This window comes from Tursiops truncatus, chromosome 9, assembly GCF_011762595.2.
Source record: "Tursiops truncatus isolate mTurTru1 chromosome 9, mTurTru1.mat.Y, whole genome shotgun sequence".
Taxonomy (NCBI): domain Eukaryota; kingdom Metazoa; phylum Chordata; class Mammalia; order Artiodactyla; family Delphinidae; genus Tursiops; species Tursiops truncatus.
In genome coordinates, this window is record NC_047042.1 from 104,937,823 (window position 1) to 104,952,821 (window position 14,999).

Here is a 14,999-nt window from a genome sequence, read left to right on the forward strand (position 1 = left end):
TAAATTCTCAGATGATGTGAAAGAGGTGGCCAGAGGGTACCGAGGAGCACTGGCCAGAAGAAACAGGACCCAAGCCACAAACACAATTCTAAACTTTCTAGATGCCACATAAAAATCAGAAAAAGGAAAAGGTAAACTTGTTTTAATAATATATTTTGTTTAGCCCAATATATCCAACACACTATCATTTCAACATGCAATCAATATTCTTTTTTAAATAACCACGAGATATTTTACGTTCTTCTTTTCCCACACTGTCTTCCAAGTTTGGTGAGTTTACAGCCCATCTCAGTTTGGACTGGCCACGTTTCAGAGGCCCGGCAGCCACATGTGGCTGGGCACTACAGGTCTAGAGCTGCCAAAATGCCTGGGGCAAAAGTCTTGATTCCACTCAAACTACACAGCACAGTGAGTCACGGGCATCTTGAGGCTGTGCTCAGGCACGGACGTGACCTTGAATGCGCGTGGAGGACGCTCACCATGGGCTTTAGTGTGACAGACAAGCAACAGCACAGGTTTCAAATGGCCCTACTGTAGCTACTTACTTAGTAACCAGAACACAATAAAAACGTTAACATTTCATAAAACGAAAAGGAAATACCTCTAATATTTTCCCTGAAGCCTTTTTCCAAGCTCTGAAATAAACTTCTGCAATGTGTACCATCAAAGATCTAGAAGAAAAAATCAAAAAATTTTAATGCAAGTCAGAAGAATTATATTTTTAATGTGTATCATTTCAGGAACTCTCCTCTCCTAGGGAAGAAGAAACTGTTTTGGACTAGTGCTTTGCAAAACAGAGATATGTTATCCACCTGCAGCAGAAAGTAGAAAACAAAAGTCCAGAGAAGGAGGACTGAAATATCAAACCATTTCTTCCTTCTCAGTCCGGCTTCCCCAGAACTTTATTATTTCCTATAAAACTATGACACATAGCCCAGAACCAAATCCTTAAGTAAAAAGCCTTTAAATATAAGTACACTTTTTGACTTGAAGTCATTTTGGACTTTCCGGACTAGTTCGCTCAGGTACAGGGAGCCCTAAAATACCAGGGTTGACTTAGATCCATAATTAGGAAAATCTGCTGGTTCAACCTAAACATTCTGCAAATGAGGGAACAGGAGAAAGCATTCTAGTAAACAAGCAAAGATCCAGAATCACATCCCGGCTCCATACTTACACAGCTGCCTGATGCAACCAGGCCCACCTCAAGAGTTTGAGGATTCGGTTTTTTTTTTTTAGATTCCATATATATGTGCTAGCATACAGTATTTGTTTTCCTCTTCCTGACTTACTTCACTCTGTATGACAGTCTCTAGGTCCATCCACCTCACTACAAATAACTCAGTTTCGTTTCTTTTTATGGCTAATATTCCATTGTATATATGTGCCACATCTTCTTTATCCATTCATCTGTCAATGGACACTTAGGCTGCTTCCATGTCCTGGCTATTGTAAATAGTGCTGCAATGAACATTGTGATACATGACTCTTTTTGAATTATGGTTTTCTCAGGATATATGCCCAGTAGTGGGATTGCTGGGTCCTATGGTAGTTCTATTTGTAGTTTTTTAAGGAACCTCCATACTATTCTCCACAGTGGCTGTATCAATTTACATTCCCACCGACAGTGCAAGAGGGTTCCCTTTTCTCCACACCCTCTCCAGCATTTATCGTTTGTAGATTTTTTGATGATGGCCATTCTGACTGGTGTGAGGTGATACCTCATTGTAGTTTTGATTTGCATTTCTCTAATGATTAGTGACGTTGAGCATCCTTTCATGTGTTTGTAGGCAATCTGTAAAAAATATGGAACACTTCACGAATTTGGGTGTCATCCTTGCACAGGAGCCATGCTAATCTACTCTGTATCATTCCAGTTTTATTATATGCGCTGCCAAAGCAAACACAAGGATTTGGTTTTAAAATGCAGCCTCGGGCTTCCCTCGTGGTACAGTGGTTAAGAATCTGCCTGCCAGTGCAGGGGACACGGGTTTGAGCCCTGGTCCGGGAAGATCTCACATGCCGTGGAGCAGATAAGCTCGTGCACCACAACTACTGAGCCTGCGCTCTAGAGCCTGAGAGCCACAACTACTGAGACTGTGTGCCGCAACTACTGAAGCCCACGTGCCTAGAGCCCGTACTGCGCAACAAGAGAAGCCACCACAATAAGAAGCCCGTGCACCACAACGAGGAGTAGCCCCCGCTCACCGCAACTAGAGAAAGCCCGTGCGCAGCAATGAAGACCCAACGCAGCCAATAATAAATAAATAAGTAAATAAATAAATAAATAAATAAATAATGCAGCCTCCTTCAGCCCCGGAGCAGATTAAGTACTTGGCCGTGAATCCAGCAGATAGCTCCAAATGCTCTCAGGGCCCAGAGGCTGGGAGCTCGTACAAGGGCATGCTTCCAAGCCCCTTCCCCAAGGGCTCTTCCCACCAACCACATAGCTCAGTCCACGGGAAACTGCACAGTGCACATTACGTCCAAAGGTATCAAAAGTGCTAGTGACATGGGCTTTACTATGATTGAAGCTGAAATTTAACTGGTAAATAATTTGACTATTTAGAGAACTACCACAAAGTAAAATCTTAATTTCAGTGTCACTACGGAAAAAAAATGGTTTCCTATAGCAAGGAAAAAAAATATCCAGTGATACAACAGTACATAATAAATAATAGTTTAAGAGATAATTTTTTAAGCTTCTAATGCATTAATATAATTTAAAAGTCAGGTCACTCGGGCTTCCCTGGTGGCACAGTGGTTGAGAGTCCACCTGCTGATGCAGCGGACACGGGTTCGTGCCCCGGTCCGGGAAGATCCCACATGCCGCGGAGCGGCTGGGCCCGCGAGCCATGGCCTCTGAGCCTGCGCGTCCGGAGCCTGTGCTCCGCAACGGGAGAGGCCACAACAGTGAGAGGCCCACGTACCGAAAAAAAAAAAAAGTCAGGTCACATAGAAACTTTCAAAACCACACTAAGCACAAAATATTAATTACCCTTAATACTTACTTTTGTAATCCTTGTAACTGGTTTTTAATGGTCCCATGGATCATTTTAATGAAATTTATATTCCAGTTGAAGAGAGAACTAAGAAATCTTCTTCCCTACAAATTAAAAAAATAGAATATAATGTTAAAATTGCAACCAAATAAAAAGTTCCCAGGAACCAAAAAACAAACATTCTTTGAAAGTGTAGTAACACTGAAGTTTGCTACACCCAACAAGGAAGCATCCATACTTCTAAGTTAGAATCTACACACTGAAGCTGCACTCGAGCACAGTGCTTCCGGTGGCAGCCGTGTGTGGGGATGGCGGCGGGAGCCTCGGAGGGACCGAGCTGGGCAGCAGCAGAAGGTGGGAGGCTCCCCGTGGAGGGCGGAGCAGCAGGCACCTCTGGGCTACTCCTATCCGACCACAGGGTGACCCAGATAGCTACCCCACAGCCCAGTAGTCAAGTTAAATGATGCATCAGCACTTCACTCTGGCTCTGTCCTGATGTCTCCACAACCCAAAATCAAAGAATGCTTGAAATCTAGCATCTTGGGGTGGGAATGGAACTGAACATCACTTCATTTCATCTTTTATAAACGACAAAACCGAGGGCTTATGAAGTTAAGAGGCTGAGTATTTGCCAAGGTAGAATCTTCAAATACATATAGTCCCCATATATTATATGTAGTTATAAATGTCATACATATATCATGTAATATTAATTTTTATGCATACTACTAGATTACACATGTGAACCTAAAAAGGAAGATTATATTTACTCTCTACAGGGGGAATAAAATACATCTGCCCAGAGTTTGCCTGTGAAGGGCACCATCACCTTCTCACTGCTACCAGCACACCAGTGTCTGGAGTCCTACAGACACACAACACACTTTGATACAAAAGGCAGGGTAACCATATGCTTGCAACAGGTAAGTTTTTTAAAAAGTATTTACTGGGACTTCCCTGGCAGTCCAGTGGTTAGGACTCTGCGCTCCCAATGCAGGGGGCCCAGGTTCAATACCTGGTCGGGGAACTAGATCCCACATGCATGCCGCAATTAAAGGTCCCACATGTGGCAATGAAGATCCCACCTGTGGCAACTAAGACCCAGTGCAGCCAAATAAACTTTAAAAAAAAGTATTTACTGGAAGTAACTTGCCAGTAGAGTATAGAAGAGATTTCTTGTTTACCAAGAATGACTGGAAACTGACATGACCAAATTAATGACTGATAAGGAAACTAAGTTTAGATATCTTAAATTCAAAAGAGCACATCAATTTAAAAAAAGAGAGAGCTTTAAGACACACGCGTATATATTTATGTCTACACCTGCACATATGTATGTGTGAGACAAGCACACTTCATCCACTGCTACGTATAAGTCAATATAAATAAAGTCTATTTATCTGAATCCACTCGTAACTTCTTTACTCTCCCAAATTTCACAACCCTGGGATACTCAGGGCAGAGGCCATGCATCCAGCGTCTTCCCAACAATGATGATGGGAGAGTAGCAAGAGCACAATCAAGGCACTTCCTGTCCTGCAGGCACTAAAAGCTCTATGAATGGCCTCGTGTGCCGCTCAAGGGAATCCTGGGAGAGGGCACCTGCTGCTCCTATTTTACAGAAGGAAATACTTAGATTGAAAGGAGTGTGATCAAGGTCACCACCTACTCAGTGGACAAACAGGGGTCTGAACACAGCCTTTCTGACCCTGAGAGCTGAAGGTCTTGGCCAGTGTGGCCAGTCATCTGGTACAGCCCTTTAACCTCGCCAGCAGAGACTGTGCGTGGGGAGTGGGCAAACTGGGGTCAAATCCTTCGCTCCCCTGGCCAGTTGTGAGGGTGAAACCTTGAGCAAACTCTTCATTTAGGGCCCCCCCCTCCTCTGGGAGGTCCTTCCCCACACATCCTTCGGGGGGGTGACAACTGCCTCCTTTTGCCTCCAATCAGATCTGTCAGGCCACAAGTAATCAGAAGAAGGCTACATTCTATAATAAACAAATGGGCTTTGCATCCCCGCATGGAGATACAGTCGATCTACAACAACTACAGAAAACTCCTAAGACAACGGACCAACATGTCCAAGAGAACCAGACAAGCCACTCTGCAATTTTTAATCCTCTGGTAGCCACATTAATAAAAGTAAAAAAGATTAAATTAACTTTAATAATATATTTATATAGTCCAATATATCCAAAGTATCATTTAAATATGTAATAAATATATAAAAATTATTAGTGAGATATTTAACATTCTTTTCCCGTATTAAGTTTCAAATCCGTGTGTAGTTTTCACTCAAGGCCACAACTGGACTGGCCACATTTCATGAGCCTGCTCAATAGCCACATGTGGGAGTCACCACCAGTGGACAATGTAGCACTGGGCCAGAAGTCTCTCTTTGGATTTATTGGATGGGTAGGAAAAAGAAACCAAGAATACTGTGTGATGATGGGTTTGAGTTATATGCCAATTAACCTGGAATTAGGGCAGAGGGTCAGATCCATGGGGAAGTGCTTGCTCAACCTTATTTTTATTCATTTTTAATTTAAAATGCAATCATGGTTCCCCCAGGATTCCCACAGCCACCTGTTACCTTCTGATTTAATGATGAAATACGCAAGGACTTGGAAAACGTTTGCTTAACACTGCCATGCAGTAAAAATGAATTGCAAAAAATACAATAGCTCTTGATAGTTAAGCTGACTCTTTTATTAATACACTGAGCATGATGCAAACAGCAAACACATGAACTTAAGAAAAACTTCCATTAAAAAGCAGTTCACAAACACACCAAAAAAGAAAAACCATTTACCTCTTCTTTTCTGATATAATGAACATTTATGAAGCACTCGAGCAGCATGTCTTTAATTTCTCTACTTTCCTCCAAATCATAATCAAAGCAATATAAAGCTTGATGGATACGCCATAGCCGACAGATGTCTGCACCCTGGGAATGACATGAAAAGAAAAACGCCTGAGTTTTTCTTTTATAAAGGGTAAGGTCACATTTCAAAATAACTATGAGACTATTTTGTATCATCAAAGAAAGAACTAATGACAAGAGAAAACGTCTTAAAATTTGCACATGGAGCTCTAGAGAACATTTTCTTAAAACCTAGGCAAAAGCAAGCAGAGACGTTGACAGACAGTGCTGCTCGCCAGTTTTGTGCGACGAGGATGAGTCTATGCTGGCCAGTGTGGAGCATCAGCCACGGCCGGCTATGGAGCAACTGACATGGGACTGGTGCCACCGAGGAAACAAAGCTTTAACTTTCTTAACTTGAAATGTAAATGGCCCTGTGTGGCTAGCGGCTACTGTGGTAAAGGCACAGGTGTAGAACATAAGGAAGACGTTAAAGAGAGTCTTGATTTAAAAGCTGAACAAAAAGGGCAGTGAAAATGGATTTTAAAAAGGCAAACCAGTGATGGCTTAAGGCTAAGTTCTGACACAAACCAGGATTTTTCAAATCACTCCTATGGCCAGCAGAGAAAGTCAGAGCACTAGCTGAGGACATAGCCAAAAATGTTCTTCTCTGCCATATAGCTGACTGCTCCTGGGAGCCCACAGTGAGACGGACTCTCCCACAGGTGGTAAGAACGGGACCAGCTGCGAGCTTTACAGAAAGCTGTTGGCAATGTGTACCAAGAGCTCCAAGTTCAAAGCCACTGACCTACAAATTTCACTTTGTAGGTACCTTTGTAGGAACCTGTGACAAGTAAGTACAGATATGAGGAGGGCGGTCAAAGAGAAATCCCCAAAGATCCCTAGAATCACAAGGGTCACCTTGGCTGTGGGATTATGGACGATTTTTCTCTTCCTCATTTTCCCTCTTCTTCATTTGCCCAATTTTCTAAGATGAACATAAGTATCTGCCGTTGTTTGATCAGGGAAAAATACTGCTCTTTTTCTGGATTTCTGAATTGTATACCAAAGACTGAAGGATGAGAAACAGCCCAAGTTACACTCGACCCCCACCATGCCCTCTGTTGGCCCCGCCGAAGCTTCCTCAGGCCTGGGCTGCAGTCCACAGCCCCACCCTGGCTGCCCTCCTGCCCAGCGCCCCCTCGGGTCTGCAGGCCCTCCCTGACCACCCCACCCCCTTCTGTCCTTCCCTGAGCAATTCTCACCATGGGGACAGCCTCTCAAAGGCCACATACCGAGGAAGACGGGGAGAAAGCCTGCGTACGACCACACGTGGAGCCTCTGCCCACCCTCGACTGCCCACCTCTGAATATCCTCCAGTGCAAAACCCTAACTGAAAGCCCCTGGGCCAGGCCTCTCGCAAGCAAACACAATTACTAACTGGTATAAACACCTGCACTTTCAAGTAACACGCAGCATGTACTTTAGAAAGCGAACACACTGTTTTCGTCTTGAGACTTCTCCTCAGCAGCATGACGAAAGCAGTCTTCCCCATGTCCTCCTTGGCAGGAAGGCCTCTCTCCCACCACATCACACACAGATCCTGGATGGAGCCCTGTAGCTCTCGTTCAGACTCAGGTAGCGCATACAAAATACCTACAATGGAGCAGTCATTGCGCGATGAGTAAAGTGAACCAGTGTTAGGCCATATTCAGCTGTGTAGAGCACTATGGCTTAAAAGGTTTGCCAAGCAAATATTAGCTTATGTTTAACTTGCCAAAGATTTGTACACATTAGTTATGAGAAACAAATGGTGTTAATTACAAAATTGTTTTCCACTGTTATAAAAGCAGACCCAGGGCTTCCCTGGTGGTGCAGTGGTTGGGGGTCGGCCTGCCGATGCAGGGGACACGGGTTCGTGCTCCGGTCCGGGAAGATCCCATATGCCGCAGAGCGGCTGGGCCTGTGAGCCATGGCTGCTGAGCCTGCGCGTCCGGAGCCTGTGCTCCACCACGGGAGAGGCCACAGCAGTGAGAGGCCCACGTACCACAAAAAAAAAAAAAAAAAAAGCAGACCCAGTAGAACCGAGAATTTTAGAACTGGAAGACCCAGAGAGGGCCTGTTGTCCAAACTCCTAATCTACAAGAGGCAGACGCTGGGCTCCAAATCTGAGTGTAGAGACGCCCAGGGCAACGCTCAGCAGTAGTAATCAGCAACACACTACAACCATCCCTCAGTCTGTTGGCCTCAAGTTCTGGCTCACTGGTGAAAAACAGTAAAAGCAACTATTATAACGAATACAAAAGCTATAGTACTGTTATTAACAGAAGAGCTCAAGAACTAATTTAAGATACTGATAATGTGCTCATAACTGTAATCCACAGACATCCGAATGCCATTACTCTGATGTAAAATTCCTGAATTAATGGGGATTTTTTTTTTTTGCGGTACACGGGCCTCTCACTGCTACGGCCTCTCCCCCTGTGGAGCACAGGTTCCGGACGCGCAGGCCCAGTGGCCACGGCCCATGGGCCCAGCCGCTCCGCAGCACGCGGGATCCTCCCGGACCGGGGCACAAACCCACGTCCCCTCCATCGGCAGGCGGACTCCCAACCACTGCGCCACCAGGGAAGCCCAAGGGATTGATGCACAATATTAGCACTCATCATTTTATAAAGCATGTAGGGAGACTGAAGATAAACTGGTGGTAACACCCACGAGCATTTGGGAGCTACTTTCATACTGGTTAGGGTAACTTCTTAATAAGACACATTATTGCAACACAAGAATTCTTAATAAAACAGCATACTAAACAGATATATAAACCAAGTGGTGCTGAGAATCTGTCACATGGAACTAATCAGATTCACACAGTGGAGGTGAGGGTACTTGGGATATTTTTCTTAAAGAACGTTACTAAAAGTTACTTTTGCATCTTTTATATCTATAATTTTACACATATAATATTACAAAATCAGATCTTCTCATTAATTCAGACTAGTGTTCCCACTAAACTAATAACTACAGTTTTACACTTTAGTTAAAATTTGAAAAGTACCATGATATAAATATTAGTATAGTAAAACTCCCCTAAGAGTCAATAATTATTCCTCAGGTCATGTTCATAACATACTTAAAGAAACAAATGCAATGTCACAAATGCTGGGCTAACTTGAAATGTCTGGCAGTAATCACTAGCTGAGAAATTTATAATCAGACTGCTTCCCCTTTATCAGCTCTTATCCTTGGTCCTGAAGGTCAAATAAGACATCTCTAAAAGCCCCTAAAGAGCAGTCAGTTGCTCAGTAACGCACATTTTCACCATGTGAAACATTTATATGTGGCTTACACTAAATAATTACTCAGGATAGCGCCTAAAAGAATGCTCTTTTGCTCATTTTCTTTTAGCTGAAGTACAAGAGCTTGACTGCAAAGTTCCGCTTCTCCGCTGCTGAAGGGTCCCTTGTACCAAGTGTCACTCAGACACCACTCATACACATGCCACATTGTAGCTGAGTCAACTTACCATTTAATATAACAGCACACTCCAGTAAGGCTTCATAATTCTCACTTTCATTTATAACAGACACAGAAGCAAGAATCACAGATGTAATTGCATGAATTATTTCTATGTTTTTTTTCTATAAATAAAAAAAATCAGAGTACAAGTAAATTAAAATCAACTTAAAATTTAATTTTTAAATGTAAAAGAAAATCAAGCCACATTTGACACTTATTCTAAAAAGTGAATTAAAGCTGAACTTCTGATATTCTTGACTTCTACCTTTAAATTTTTCCTTAACTTAAAATTCAATTATACACAAAAAACAATTATTTTTTAACAAAGAAAAAGGAAATTGATTTTTGAAAGACCAGTGCTACCATTTTTGACCCCTGCTCTGTTTCCATACTGCCTTCACCAGGGGCTTCCACTGGCTGCCACCCGTCCACCGGGCTCTCCACCAACACATCTGTTAATAAATTCTTGAGTCTTTGCCACAGCTCTTCTTTCTGTTTCCTTGACAATTCATCTAGCAATTCACTTAAGTTGAAAGGGTCAGAAGCATCTTTCTGCAAAATAAACAGCAACTGTTACATTCCAAATACAAAAAATTAGTTCTAGCCTTGGCGAAAAGTTTATGCACTAACTTAGTTACAAGTTCAAGAGTGTGGCTGTAGTTTTCACGAAAAGTTTATGCACTAACTTAGTTACAAGTTCAAGAGTTTGGCTGTAGTTTTCACGAAAAGTTTATGCACTAACTTAGTTACAAGTTCAAGAGTTTGGCTGTAGTTTTCACAAAGTCCATTCTTAAAAGGGAAAAGCAAAGGGGTTATCAGGCAGAAAGTAGCAGATTCCTCCTCCCCCCAGTCAGTCCTGCTAAAGTAATCTTCACCCACTCAGCAAAAACCCTCCCTGAAATCAATCCATCCAGACGTCCACCATCTCCAGGTCTATAATTAGGTTACAAAAGTATGCTAGCGCTAAAGTAAGAACAAAAGCAACACCGATAATAATGCATCCACACCAAGGACTGCATGCTGAGTTTCTGGTCTCCAACCTAACATGGGCCATGACTTCGTCCCTGAATCCAATCTGGTACAATCTGAGCACCGAAATGGCGACAGTAAGGGATAGTAACCCTTTGAATAAGACAAGAATCAACGAGGCCATACTGATAATAGCAATGAATAAATACAGAAGCAATATGAGATTGGGAAATCACAATTTTGTAGCTATCATAGTAATAATCGATTCAGGCAAGAATCGTCAACTACTTCTACCCAGTGAGGAGGTCTTAACACCACTTATGTACGCAGTTCCTCCAAAACGCATAAACAAACTTAACCACATCAGCAAACAAGGGTAAAGGAAGGACAGACCACAGAACTGCTGCCTGCACTTCTCAAGACTGTCAGTCATGAAAAGGGATGCTGTGAAACTCTCTGGATTAAAGAGACCAGCAAGTCAGACAGTGGAGCACAGAGTGTGATACGGGACTGGGCAAAAAGACCCGCAAACACCCTGCAGGTGACCGTCCAGCTCCCTCTTTGAAGGTTTTACTGTGACTCTATGGGAGAGTGTCTATGTTCTAGGGAAACCCAGGGAAATACTGAGGGATAATGAGACATGGCCTGCAACTGACTCTCCAATGATGCAAAAAGAATACGGGAAGACTAAGAACGCTGGAGAGGAGGGGCAGGTGGAACTGGCAGGGCTCCTCACTAGGCAAGGGGCGGGGCAGCCCCCCAGGGCCCTCCAAGGCCACTTCTCCATCCTAATCCTACCAGCCTCCTCTGCTCACCCGAGCTGCTCAAGGGTCTCTGTCTTTCCCTTTTGTCCGGAATTCTCTCCCCAAGTCTCCACGCAGCCCATTCAGATCCCTGATAAAACTACCCTGACCCTCCCCATCCTTGTCCCAGCTTAGCCCTTACCCTGCTCTAGTTTCACGCCTGAATCCACCACAACCCGGGAGATAACCGAGGACAAAAAGGATGTCTTCCTCACTGTGCCACGCACGTAGCAAGAGGTCAGTAAAGACTTAAGTAATTAGAAGCACACTGCACTACACCACTTAGCATCCTTACAGCAACCCTCTTAAAAGAAAGGAGGGAATACCACTTGGGAGTAGTTGCCCATCAGCAGGTCTATTTGAGTATAGTTTTGTGTTACTTTTTTAAATAAACCTTAGACCCTACGGATTCACTGAGATGACTATATTTCATTTGTGGATATAATGATTTTAGGAAAATGTCTTACATTAACAGTCACAAACACAATAAAGCTAAACATAAAACTTACATCAAGTTGAATGAATTGCAAAAATTCTCCAATCAGCTCCTTAGACACTGCTTGTACAAATGTCTCACGTTTTTCCATGGCAGATCAAACTGTTTTTCATGTGGCATTTATTCTGTAACCCTAGTAAAAACCACAATCATACTGAAACTTGCATTTGCAAATATACCTTTTCCTACAAGATATAATTCGGTACATTAGTTAGTATCCAAAACTGCAAGAAAATCCCTGTACCACCGATGATAGACAGCTTCTAACAATATTCTGACATAAACAAGTTATAATATCTAAAAAATAACTTCCCTACCAAGGGAGAAAGGGGAGGGAGGGATAAACTGGGAGACTGGGATTGATATATACACACTACTATGTATAAAACAGATAACTAATAAGGACCTACTATATAGCACAAGGAACTCTACTCAGTACTCTGTAATGACCTATATGGGAAAAGAATCTAAAAAAGAGTGGACATATGTATATGTATAATTGATTCACTTTGCTGTACAGCAGAAACTAACACAACATTGTAAATCAACTCTACTCCAATAAAAATTAATTTAAAATAAAAATAACTTCCATGTTTTCTTTCCTGAGAATAGTAACAACATAACATCATGTTTCCTTCGAATGTTAACGCAGTTCTCAACCAAGGAAAGAGAAACCCGACAGCTCTAGGAGGCTCACCTCCTCCCCCTTTTCAGCACCTTCGCAACATGCTCCTTCAGGTCTGAGTCAGCTCAGAACAGACCAAGGCCAGCTGCTAAATCCTGAAGACTCTCCTTCCTAAAGCACCATTCCTCCATCAAGAAAATCCCTGTCACAGTCACACTGTTACGCAGAGTGTGGCCCTGGGCTCACCTGGGAGCTTGTTAGGGTGTGCACCAGGTGCTCCCAACGACAGCACCCTCCTCCCCACCCCTGCGGGACGAGAGCTCAGGGACTGTGTGCAACCTCCCTCCCTGCCCGTGTTTCCCCTAACAAATCGTATTTTCCATTTACACCACCTAGTGCTAGCAGTGCCCGGTTTGAAAGACATCAGTCCAATGAAGTAATAGCAAAATGATGGACCATACATGTAACAGGACGCTCACTTTAAAAATAAGTGAAAACCTCCTGCGGTCATAAGGAGAGCAATATGGAAAATTACTGGTACCAACGGCAATAATTATGGGGATAGAGTCATCTTAAATACAGAACTCCAAGATCTTAGCATTTAAATTAAACCAACAAGGATAGAAAATAACTTCTCCACATAAGTACCACTGAAGTGTGGTAACCTCACCCCTCAACTCAGATGCCTGAGCTATGAGCATAACTTGTGACTGGCTAAGCGGGCAGGAGGGCCACCAGCAACAAGCCTGATGAGTGATAATGGCCAGTGCCATTTCAAGAGTTTAAATAAACAATATTCCAAAAAGGTGCGATCAACTGCATGGAATCATATACCTTAAACTGGGGACCCTCCTGGATTTTTTGTGATTCTGCTAACTTTTCTGGTTTGCTCTATTTCCAAGTGTAATTCTTCGCATGTTGGTCTTAACCACAGTAATCCACTGCCACTAGACTACCAGACTTATTGTCACACTCCCCACTGTCTCTCTGACTGTAGTTCTTCAAGGGTTACTAATTTCTTAGCTTACGCGCAATCTCTCTCTCTCAAAGTGACGCACTACTATGTGCACAAGACCTCACCCTTCCAGCCAGAGCTACCTTCTAGGTGAGAGACCATCCCACCATGCAGCTACCGTCCCCATGGCACTGTGCTCTTCACACAGGAGGTCTGGCACTCAATTAAGACGAGCATTAAAAAGAGATCCCTGTCACACTGTCACCATGGAAAACCCTCGTCACCTGGATCAAACCATTCATCTCAGACGTAGGAGAGATACTTGAGGACGGGTTTCCCAGAGCACGGAGGCTCAGGGAACTGAGGTCAGTCCCAGGTCCAGGCTGGGGGTCCTGTCTGGGGTCAGTCGCGGGTCCAGGACTGGGGGTCCTGTCCGGTGTCAGCCCTCGGTCCAGGGCTCGGGGGGGTCCCGTCTCGGGTCAGTCCCAGGTCCAGGGCTCAGGGGGTCCCATACGGGGTCAGTTCCCAGCCCAGGCTGGGGGTCCTGTCCAGTGTCAGTCCCGGGTCCAAGCTGGATATCCTCTAAATTCAGTCCTGGAGGGAAGGCGCGGAGTGTGGCGCGCTCCCGGTCCCGGTGCCCACCTCCTCGGCCACCTCAGAGCTGCCAGCCGGGCCGCGGGCTCAGATCACGGCCCATGCGGGGGCTGTGGTGCTAGGGGCCCGACCTGCCCGACCCCGCTGTTTCCCGGGCCTCTGCCCCCAGCCCTTCGCGAGCCGGCACCGCGGCACTCACCTCGTCCCCGGGACCCGCAGTTTCCCGCGCTCGGACCAGATTCAAACCCGCGCGCCGGCGCCCTCGACGCGCTCCGCCAGCCCGCGCGTCATCACGCGCCGCTCTCGCGAGAACTGGAAGCGTCTGGGCGGGGCCTCCGGAGGGCGTGCGCCTCCGCCTCCCAGTGTGCGCCCGAGCCCCACCCCGCCCGTAGCCCCTCCCCCAAGGCCCACCACTCCCGGGCCCGTACCCGGGCCCCGCCTGTTCCACGCGAGCTCGGATCCTGACATTTTTTAGCCTGATATCAAAATCTGTCTTGCCTTAAATGACTGAAATGGATGCAATCTCTGACATAAAGATTGACTCAAAATAAAACTGTGACATCATCCTTTATATATATCAAGTGATGTCTGAATTCTCTAGCAACTGGACAACGAGTGTTCGTGAACGCATATGTCAATTCCACGTTTCCCACATAATTCTGTCCTAACGTAGCATCTACTTTTGCTACGCAGCTTCTATGGACCATGTCTCCAGCAAATATATATATATATATATATATATAAAAATACATATACGTATATACAGATACATATTTAACATCTCGTGACCAAAATGCTCTAGATTCACACTTTTATTAATTAGGGATACAAATAGATCAAAGCCATATAAACTGATTATAAATTTGATATGTACTTATCAAATATAAAACTAAAATTTTGTTGAAACACACCTCTTAATGCTGTGGTTAAGACTATTTTTTCAATTTATGTTTCTAAGAATAAATATTCTATTCTTATTTTTTAATAGATGTAAATACTGAGAAAACTTGTTCACACCAAAAAAAGCAGACAGAAATGAAAAAAAAATTAATAGCAATGTACCTTATTCCTTGAATGTATTTTAATAAAATGCCCAAAATCACATACTGATCTATCATCAATTTCTTTGAATTTAACTTGTATCAGCTAATAACTTGACTGGGCTTTCCTTCAATT

The 14,999-nt window shown here is 44.0% G+C and overlaps 1 protein-coding gene and 1 non-coding gene across 10 annotated transcripts in view; both read right to left on the reverse strand.

The window, feature by feature from the left end:
* NCAPG2 (non-SMC condensin II complex subunit G2) overlaps nt 1-14,139 on the reverse strand; it is a 62,025-nt gene extending 47,886 nt beyond the window's left edge. The window contains exons 1-8 of one of the 9 annotated variants that reach the window (XM_033863571.2): nt 14,023-14,139; nt 11,663-11,782; nt 9,745-9,933; nt 9,389-9,503; nt 7,304-7,518; nt 5,812-5,946; nt 3,012-3,106; nt 602-671 (exon numbers count right to left, since the gene is read on the reverse strand). In XM_033863571.2, coding sequence (XP_033719462.1) covers nt 602-671; nt 3,012-3,106; nt 5,812-5,946; nt 7,304-7,518; nt 9,389-9,503; nt 9,745-9,933; nt 11,663-11,740 — 897 coding nt within the window. In that variant the 5' untranslated portion in view covers nt 11,741-11,782; nt 14,023-14,139. Of the gene's footprint in view, nt 1-601; nt 672-3,011; nt 3,107-5,811; nt 5,947-6,783; nt 6,935-7,303; nt 7,519-9,388; nt 9,504-9,744; nt 9,934-11,662; nt 11,783-13,513; nt 13,894-14,022 lie in introns of those variants that run through there. The other 8 variants (XM_033863569.2, XM_033863568.2, XM_033863567.2 and 5 more) reach the window with 8 other exon arrangements.
* On the reverse strand, nt 1,801-1,907 carry LOC117313695 (U6 spliceosomal RNA). Its single transcript, XR_004528279.1, has one exon. It is a non-coding gene; the product is annotated as a U6 spliceosomal RNA (small nuclear RNA).
* Nucleotides 14,140-14,999: the final 860 nt, after the last annotated feature.